Raw genomic sequence first — 9,927 nt, forward strand, 5'->3', positions numbered from 1 at the left:
AAAGCCCAACTAAGTAAGCGACTCTAGCATCTATCTGTTCTCCAGATCACTGACCATCAACTCATTTATGTGCCCTTTGCAGGTCTGAAAAGATTGATCCTAACTCTTGAGAAGAGGTAGATAAAATTATACTCCTGGGAAGAAATAAAAAGAATAGCAATATAAAGAAATCTGAATTGATGGTATTAGTATTAGCACATTAATGTGTACTGATCAATTCAGAAATGATTACACTAGGATATAAAAGCATTTAAGAAAATATATAGTGTACTGACTCAAAACATAATTAAGTTTGCAACATTTAAACAGTTTGAGAAATCAATCTGTTATATTTTTAAGTTGCCTCCCATATACAAAATTGACCAACAGCCATTTCATGAAATAGCTTAACCTGACTCTGGGTTGTCCCCCACCAAGAAAGAGTGTTGAATACATTTCTAGCAGTACATAGGAGAAGTATCAAGTTAGACAATGGTGTCTCTGAATGCCTAAAGCGAAGTGTAGCAGACAAGCATAGGGAAAAATATTCTATTACCTGAGCCAGTGCTTTCCTTTCAGGGAATTAATTCCTTGAAAAGAGGCCCCAAGTGAGCAATGAACCAGGTGACTCAAAGCCCTCCAAACATGGTTGGTTGAGTCAGACACAGAAACTGCACTTAAAGGCAGAACACTACAATGAAGACTCATGACTAAATTCCTTCTAATCACTGTTGTATTTATCACAAACATCCTTTCATGTTGGTAATCGTTTCCAATTGCTGCAGTTTTCCATTGTGTCTGGTTCTGATTTCAAGGTCTCCAGCTATTGCCACTGAGGTCCTGAGCTGCCCCAAAGTCTCAAAATATAAACATTTCCAAAGTTAGTGCACACTGGACATAATACAACTCATGTTCTCAGATAAAGTAAGGATTCCTCTGTATGATTTCCAGCCAAGAGAACTGAAGCACTTGCTTTGGTTATTTTATTTACCATTAGAGAAAAAAATCTTTGTCATAAACTACTCAATATCCTAATTGCCAACTTCCCACAAGAAATTATTTCTTGCTCCCAAAATATCCCAGCACTTTTTCCTTTGTTCTAAAGATCTACAGAGGCAAAAACTTAAATCTCTACATAAGTTCACAAAGATATTGAAAAACTGAAACAATCCCTATGTTCAATAAAAGGTGGTAGGTGACATAATCACAACAGCTGAAATTTACTCAGCACTTACTATGTGCCACATGCTATTTCATATCCGTTACACTCATTATTTCATTTAATCCTTATAACAACTCTATGAGATAGGTCCTGTCATCATTTACATTTTACAGATGAGGAAAAATCCCAAAGATGTTAAATACTTTTTTAAGATTAAGAACTTACAAATGTCAGACCCAAACACAATGCTATGTAGCAACTGGATATATTTAAAGACATGGAAGGGAGCTTATATATGACAATCAGAAAGAATATAAATCGAATATAAATAATAATTGGGGGGGGGCAATATCAAGTTATTTATAATGTGTCAACTATAATATTATTTTATATTTTTTTGATCATTTGTATTTCCTAACTTTTACACACACACACACACACACACACACACACACACACACACACACAGACTCTGACCCCCTTTCCCTTCTCTTTGGGGAAAAAAATAGAGTATAAAAATCTGAACTATGGAAATTTAATTAGACACCAGTATACTGTTTTCATAGTTCAAAGTTTAAAAAAAGTTTAATATACTAGTTTGATCAAAACAATAATCAAAATAAATACATGCATGGAGTTCTTGTTAAGAACATATTTTGAGAGCTAATTTCCTAGAATCCAGTTTTTACCTGTCAGTTGATGTTGGGCTAGTAGCCACTGGTGTTTCTGCTGGCTTTTCTGCAGGGTTCTCTTGTTTTGTTGCACTAGCAGGTGCAGGTTCAGAAGATGCTGTGGTTGATGCTGGAGTGATAGATGCAGGTGTGGGAGTGGGAGCCAAAGCAGGGGTGGGGGTTGGTGTCTGAGCCACAGCTGGTGCTGTGGAGGAACTAACTGTGGTAGCGGTGGCAGGATTTGATTGCTGAGTTGTTGTTGGTGCTGGTGTTGTCACTGCTTTGGGCTAAGCACATGAAAAAAACAAAATAATGGATTATGATAAGATACTACTTTATCATTTGATCTCTAATTAGACTATACTGTTAGATATTATAAACTTGTAACTTGAAAATAAGTTTGTAAAGTGATGTAATAGTCAATATTAGCACTGTGAATCACTACTTATGTTACTCTTTCAAAACTGGTGAGAGCATATATATTAACTATCAATCTTCATTAGCTTCAGCCAACAGTTTCAGCTTTCATATCAAGTTAATATGAAAAAGAACCAAAAAAGTCAGTATTTAAACTGACAAGTATACATACAAAGAGGTTAACTAACTTTTGAGATGTGTGTAGTTAAACAGAAAAATAAAGGCCAAATTAAGTTAATCACATGCTCTGCACTTTCTGAATTAGAAGCAGAGCCACACAGGTTTCCATAGAGCAAAGCAATTATATAAAGGTAAAAGAATCATACTATATGAGTTTTATTGTTCTCACTACCTGTTTAACTCATAACTTTCCTTAAAACAAAACAGCTGTTTTGATAGGAGATGGGATTAAAGTTCAACAAAATTTGATCCCAGTATAAATCATTGTAAAAGCAATGAGCTGATCGATGTCTTATTTGATTTGAGCTAGTACAGAGTGCACTGGAAAAAAAGTGGCTAGTGCAACAAGGTAGCGGGAGGGAACTTTAGATAAAAAAGTAATTTAAATGTATTGTTTCCATCTAACATTTTTCTTAAGATTAGTAGTAATCCACATAATACTGTAACATACCACGTCCTCAAGGTCTCTGTTGCCACACAAAACTATTTAAGACTCATTCTAAAAAGGACCGAACCTATCCACTTCTTGAGTTTTTCTGCTCACTTTTGATCCTAATAGCTTTTTCCTGTCTTCTTTGTAATAAGGTAATTTTTCATTGCTCCCGTAATGCCTAACTATAGCAGTCTTCTTTCTGTTCTAACAGCTGGCCTCTACTATTAATTTGAAAATAAAACCACCACTAATATCACTAGAATCCTATATAAAATAATAAGCTTGGTTCAACCTTGGCTCCAACTGGGTATTCTTCAATGCACGCACAAATTCTGAGACCTATCCTGCTTAATTCTTAGTTATGTTTTAATAGTCAAGGGTACTATAATACTAAAGGAAATAAGACCAATAACAATACATATCCAAATGCAGTTACCACATTTTCCATTATGTTCCATGTATGATAAAATTAGATGAGACAATGGATTATTATTCTGCCCTAAAAAGGATGGAAATTCTGGCACATGCTACAACATCAATAAACCCTGAAGACATTATGCTAAGAAAAATAAGTCAGTCACAAAAGAACAAATACTATATGATTCCACTTATATGAAGTACGTAGAACCTGGGGAAGGATAGATGGAAAGTTAGTATTTAATGGGTACAGAGTTTCAGTTTGGTTAGATTTAAAAAGTTCTGGAGACTTATGGTGGTGATGGTTGCCTAAAAATGTGAATGTATTTAATACCACTGAATGGTACACTTAAAAATGGTTAAATTGATAAATTTTGTTATGTATAATTTATCATAATTAAAAAAAAACTAGTAAGACAAAGTTTCTTCATGATTCTATTCCTCTGTATTTAAAGTTTAATATTTAATTAAACAGTAAGTGCCTAATTATTGCAAAATTGATGATACTATCAGTTACTTTTGTTCCTCAGTACAAAATTTATTTGTTCAACTCTATTTTCTACTGCATATATCAATATTTTTGTGATTAAAAAAACCTCTGCATTTATTCTATTTACAGTCTTTGATAAGTGGTTTCTAATTACCTATATAAACCAATTTTCAGTGCTATGCAAGTAACACTGTTCTTCCCAGATTATGACAATTCAATCCTGAAAATTAATGTCATGAGTACTACCACTTTCTATTTGTCTAAACTCTTCACTGCATGCTTATGTATCTTTAAACAAGCATAAAAATAAAACAAAACCTCTGAAAGTACCCATATTCATTCTCTGCTTTAAAGAAAAATTTTGGCTTTTATAAACTGTCCCAAATATACTTTGGTCCAATAAATCACAAAGAGTCCTGTTAAAAATTTCCTCACAATAATCATTCCATCATTTTTTTAGCTGCCTTTTCCTTTCTTTAGTTTCTAAAAAGCTATCCCATCAACTAAGAAATAACTCTGCTAAAAAACCTTGAGGGGTGTGTGAGGTCTAGTACATTAATTTAACAAGTCTCCTTAAGGCATCCTTATTAAAAAGTACAAAATAAGAAACATTAGTTCAATTTCTAAGAATTGCATTTTCTAATACATAATTAGTAATTTTATAATCCTGCAAAACCTAAAAATTTTAACATGACATTTTACATAGCAATTGTTTTATTTAAAATTATATTCAAACTACAAATGTATTAAAATTATTAATTTATGGTTGACCCAGGGTAAATTGTTAAAATCTTTAAAAAACAGTTAAGCACACACCACTATGGATGTGCATAACGATATTCATTAAAAGTGTAAAGACTGACCTTGGGATCATTATTATTTAAAAAACTCACACGCACGAAAACATACAGAATACAGCTGAAACTTACTTTTGTCACCATAACCACCACAAAGTTTTTCTCATCAATTTTATATTCTTTTAGAGCAGTATCATCATTCAGGATTTTGCCTAGTACATTAACAAAAAAGAAAAAACATGTTATTTAAGGCACAGTAACCTTTGTCTTATATACAACTGAAGTAAAAACAATCACCAGCATCAATTCTATCAATACTTTTCCAAAAGAAAAACATTAACCTAACAGACAAGATAAATATAAATGGAAAAATAGTATATAAGCAAAAGGTATAAGCATTTGACTAACAGATATAAAACACAAGTATAGTATATAGATATCCCAAGCAATTCTTAAAGATTATTTCTTATAATAAAAAGACCTGCTGGGTAAGGAAATATTAACTAGATCCTGAGAAAAAAGATCATAAAAATAAATAAAATTCAATAATGAGATTGCCCAAGGATTCCCTCTAGGGAATAACCTGTAATCCTTCTTCAAGGGAGGAAAGAGAAAAGAATAAACTTCTTGCTCCCACAAATATTAGATACCTGGTAAAACAGAAATGCTCCAATGCTGTAAAAGTGAGATACGAATAATAAAAAGTACTTTGGAAAATGACCTGGTATACAGAAATGACAAGATGGTATGGAACTGAGTAAGGCACAAAGAAGTACACAAGATTTTGACCATGCTGAAGGTCAAATGGTAGCTCAGGATTCCTTTTCCTTTTTAGTTTTCCATTTAAAAACAGGTAATGAATCAAAAACTGTAAGCATTAAGACAGAAATGAATAGTGTCTCTACTTAACAGGAGGAAAGCAGACCAAGACAAGGAAGTAGAAATTCTAGTTTTATGTCTGCTACCAGCTCTGCCTTTTTGGGATTCTGATTCCTGATTTTGAGGTTAGTGTTTCCTTTAAGCCATCTCAGTTAAGAAAATACTACAAAATTGTTATCTAGGAAGAAACAAGAACCTATGGGCAATCGGACACCTATCTAACTGACATCTATAATGACAAAGTTCATTTTGAAGAACAAAGAAGAACATTTTCTTCACAAAAATCGCGTATCAAGTCTATTTTTAAAATACATTTTCCTGGTTACTAGTGAGGCTAGTAATACAATTTCCTATTCATATCCTTTGTTGCTCTTTTTACTAGGTCACTCTTTCCTTATTGATTTCTAAGAGCTCTTTATATAATCTGAATATTAATCTTTTCCTGTCACTTATTTATAGTGTTCTTTGATAAATAAGGTTTTCTACGTTCTTCAGCCAATTTTGGCATTTTATTTTATACAAGAGTTAAACTGAAATTTAATTTCACAGGAATGATTTCAAGTACATCAAAAAACATAATTAGTATAAATGGTTTCAATTTCATTTCTGGGTATATACCCAATGAAAACAGGATTTCAACAAGATATAAACACTCCCATGTTTACTGTAGTATTCACAATAGCCAAGATATGGAAACAACCCAAGTGCCCATCAAAGATGAATGGATTAAAAAAAGATGTACATGTACACAATGGACTATTTGGTCATGAGAAAGGAAGATATCCTCCCATTTCTGACAAGATGGATAGAGCTTGAGAAGATTAAGCTAAATGAGATAGTTCAAAGATAAGTACTGTATGGTATCACTTATATGTGAAATCTAAAAAAGTTAAAACTTGTAAAAAAAAAAAAGGAGTAAAATGGTGGTTACTAGGGGGCTGGTGGTAAAGGGGGGCTAAGAGTGATGGTGTTTAAGGGCACGAACTTGTAACTAGTAAATAAGCCGGAGAGAGCTAATGCACAGTATAATAAATATAGAAAATACTGTACTATAATTGTCACAAATGTGTTTACAATAATCATATTACAATATGTAAATGTTATCAAAACATGCTGTATACTTTAAACTTACATAGTTACACATCAAATTTATTCAATAAAAATGAATTAAAAATACAAAAACTTACAAAAGATGAAAATGAACAAAACTAACATCATTAGATGGAGAAATATACAAAGCAAATGTGAATAAAGAGGAATGAATATTAATATATTCAAATGACTGCTCATTTACTGTTTCCATCTGTATAATCATGTTTCTGACAGAATCAATTTGTATGCACTACAACTCATAAGATGATGATATCTAAAAGAATGTCACTGTAAGAAGAAAATGGCATATTCATTTCAGTATTTAATCCATACCTGCATAAATTAATTTTTGACCTGCTACAGGAAAGGCATCTTTCCCCTTTTCAGATTCAATCTTCTCTTTCAGTGCTTTCACCTACAGGAAAAATAAAAGATTTTGGAAAGAGTCTAAGTAACAAATGACAATCCAGAATCTGAATGATACAATAAAAATTTTTTATATATATTCATACTTCCAGAAACTTAAAGATCATTCTTTACAATATTATACCAAGACTCTTTATGAACTCGTTATTATTCACAATAAGTATAAACTTTGTTTACCACAGACTTTGTTTGCTACAGACACATAGATTTTTAAAAAACTTTACCAGTTAACTTGATAAATCTATTTGAGGGTTTCAACATCAAAGCATTTTGATTCTCATTATAAAGTTTATGAGCTTATTTCCCACACAGTAAGAAAGTAAAGTTATCTAACCTAAAAGGTCGAAGAAATAAAATGATCTCATCTACAACAATAATAAAAGTTAAATGTGAATGTTAAAAGGAAAATGATTCACTTTAAAAACGGGTAATGTTTTAAGAGTAAAGACGATGATGACATTGATCTCTTTGGATCTGATGAGGAGTAGGAAAGCAAAGAAGCGAAAAGGTTAAGAAAAATATGCTTGTACAGTATGAGTCAAAGAAAGCCACAATCCTGCATTTGTTGTCAGGTCTTCTATCCAATTACATGTGAAGCCTTGGGATCACGAGACAGATATGGCAAAGTTAGAAGAGTGCATCAGGAGCATTCAAGCAAACGGCTTGATCTGGGCTCTTCTAAACTAGTTCTAGTGGGGTATGGAATTAAAAACCTTCGATACAGAGTGTAGTAGATGATAAAGTTGGAATAGATATGCTGTAGGAGCAGATCACTACTTTTGAGGGCTATGTACAGTCCATGGACATGGCTGCTTTCAATAAGACCTAAAATTCCCCATGGAGCATTGCTTTTAAATAAAAGCTTAAAAGACAAAAAACAAAACGAAAGGAAAAAATCCCACATAATTTCTGAAGATGGGGCCTGGACATCCATATTTTTAAAAAGCTTCACAGCTTCACAGCTTCACAGCTTCAAAGCTTCAAAGTTCAGCCAAAAACTACTTAAATGATCTTGAACAAATAGCTCAGTTTCTCTCAGCATCAGTATCATCTTTAAAGAAGGACTGGAATATAGTAGATGATCTTTATGGTCTCTTCCATTCCTAAAATTGCATGCCAGTAGACTCATTATGAAGTATTTAGAAAATGAGTCTAATACATTTCTGAAACTAACTGATCAGAAAGTAAAGTGACATAGGAGCAAAAAAAGGCAAGGAGAATAATGGAACTAGCTTCATTACTTTAAAGGAACAAGAAACAAGGGGGAAAATTCTATTTCCTTCTTTTTCCCAGAATACTTCTGAAAAATGTCTAAGTTGATAGTTCTAAGCTTTAGATGAAAAACTGATAGGAATACAAAGAGAGGGTACAATTAAAAAGTGATAGTGTATTCTTCCAAAATGAAAAAAAGATAGTAATGTTTATATAGCTTCAGATATATTAAAATACACATTTTTACACAATCCTCAAAACTCTAAGACAAATATCATTCGCTTAATTTTATAGATGAAGAAATAGAAATAAAGAGGTTAAATCTCCTCCCCAAATCACACTGCTATTAAGTAGTAGCTGAAACCTAAAATCAACTCTTCTGACTTCACACTTTGGATCAGAGTATTTTGCAAACACTATATAAATTGCCCTCGCTACATTTGATCTTCCTAAAATGGGTTAGTAGCATCAATGCTACTCTGATGGTCCCTAGAGTAGAATTCGTAAGAATCTCAACTCACTACTTTCTACTGTTCCAAATTTCAAAGGTAAAACACAAGTAACTTTAAAAAAAATATATATATTTTTTATTATTTATGCCTATAGCACCTGGTCTTCCTAGGTAGTCTCCCATCCAAGTACTAACCAGGCCCGACCCTGCTTGGCTTCTGAGATCAGACATCAGGCTTGTTCAGGGTGGCATGGCTATAGACCATGGATTGTGCCTCCACCGGGGCGTGAACTCAGGACCTTCTGCGTGTAAAGCAGATACGCTAACTGCTACACCATGGAACCATATCCCTTTTTATTTTGTTATTTTTAATTATTTATTATTATTTATGCCTACAGCACCTGGTCTTCCTAGGTAGTCTCCCATCCAAGTACTAACCAGGCCCGACCCTGCTTGGCTTCTAAGATCAGACATCAGGCTTGTTCAGGGTGGCATGGCTGTAGACCACGGACTGTGGCTCCACTGGGGCGTGAACCCAAGACATTCTGCATGTAAAGCAGACGTGCTAACTGCTACATTATGGAACTACGTCCATAACAACTTTTTAAAAAAGCAATCAGAAAATGTGATCTCAATATCAGTAAGCTCTGGATATAAATTCCATGGTAATATCCAATTCAGTATATTGTTCTAGTAAACGGTAAACTCTATGCTGGTTGTGGTTCAGAATAAAAAGGTACAAGGAGTCTACAACTTCTTTAATAACTCTATATTTGTCTTGCTTTAAATAACATTTATGTTGTTGACAGTTCTGATTTTACCTATATAGTCAGTTAGCACTTTATGATAACAGTGGGAAATAAGAGATGCTATCAAATTTCTGAGATAAAGAAACCTTTAAAGACCATCTAATTAAACCACTACATTGCTAATGGATGCTAAGGCCTAGAGCAGAGATTCTCAGGGTGTGGTCCAGGAAGCCGTGGAAGTTCTTAAGACCCTATCAGGTGGTCTGCCAGGTCAAAATAAATTATTTCTTTTTCCACTCTCATCTTGTCCTAAGTTGAGTTTTCTAAAGGCTACAAAGCATGTGATGTCATAAAAGACTAAATGCAGAAGCTGATGTGAATCCATCTATCTTCTATTAGGCAAACATTGAATAGACTTGCAGAAAAGGAAAACATCAGTCTTCTGTTTTTCACTGTTTTGGAAAATAGTTTTTCATGCAAAAATATATTAATTATAACATTTAATGGGTTTATTATTTTTAAATGAACATTTAAAAATTGTTTTAAATTTCTAATACAGTAAATATCAATAA

The 9,927-nt window shown here is 33.0% G+C and overlaps 1 protein-coding gene and 3 pseudogenes across 1 annotated transcript in view; 1 reads left to right on the plus strand and 3 right to left on the minus strand.

The window, feature by feature from the left end:
- The window catches only part of RAD23B (RAD23 homolog B, nucleotide excision repair protein), a gene marked incomplete at its 5' end in the record, with an annotated part of 36,158 nt that overhangs the window by 10,505 nt on the left and 15,726 nt on the right, over positions 1–9,927 (minus strand). The window contains 3 exons of the mRNA XM_023533472.1: positions 1,831–2,099; positions 4,679–4,758; positions 6,851–6,932. Coding sequence (XP_023389240.1) covers positions 1,831–2,099; positions 4,679–4,758; positions 6,851–6,932 — 431 coding nt within the window. The remainder of the gene's footprint in view (positions 1–1,830; positions 2,100–4,678; positions 4,759–6,850; positions 6,933–9,927) is intronic.
- On the minus strand, positions 8,753–8,868 carry LOC111742910 (annotated as a pseudogene).
- Positions 8,857–9,927, plus strand: part of LOC111742876 — a 3,696-nt pseudogene continuing 2,625 nt past the window's right edge.
- LOC111742913 lies at positions 8,996–9,111 on the minus strand (annotated as a pseudogene).

This window comes from Pteropus vampyrus, unplaced genomic scaffold (assembly GCF_000151845.1).
Source record: "Pteropus vampyrus isolate Shadow unplaced genomic scaffold, Pvam_2.0 Scaffold103, whole genome shotgun sequence".
Classification (NCBI taxonomy): Eukaryota; Metazoa; Chordata; class Mammalia; order Chiroptera; family Pteropodidae; genus Pteropus; species Pteropus vampyrus.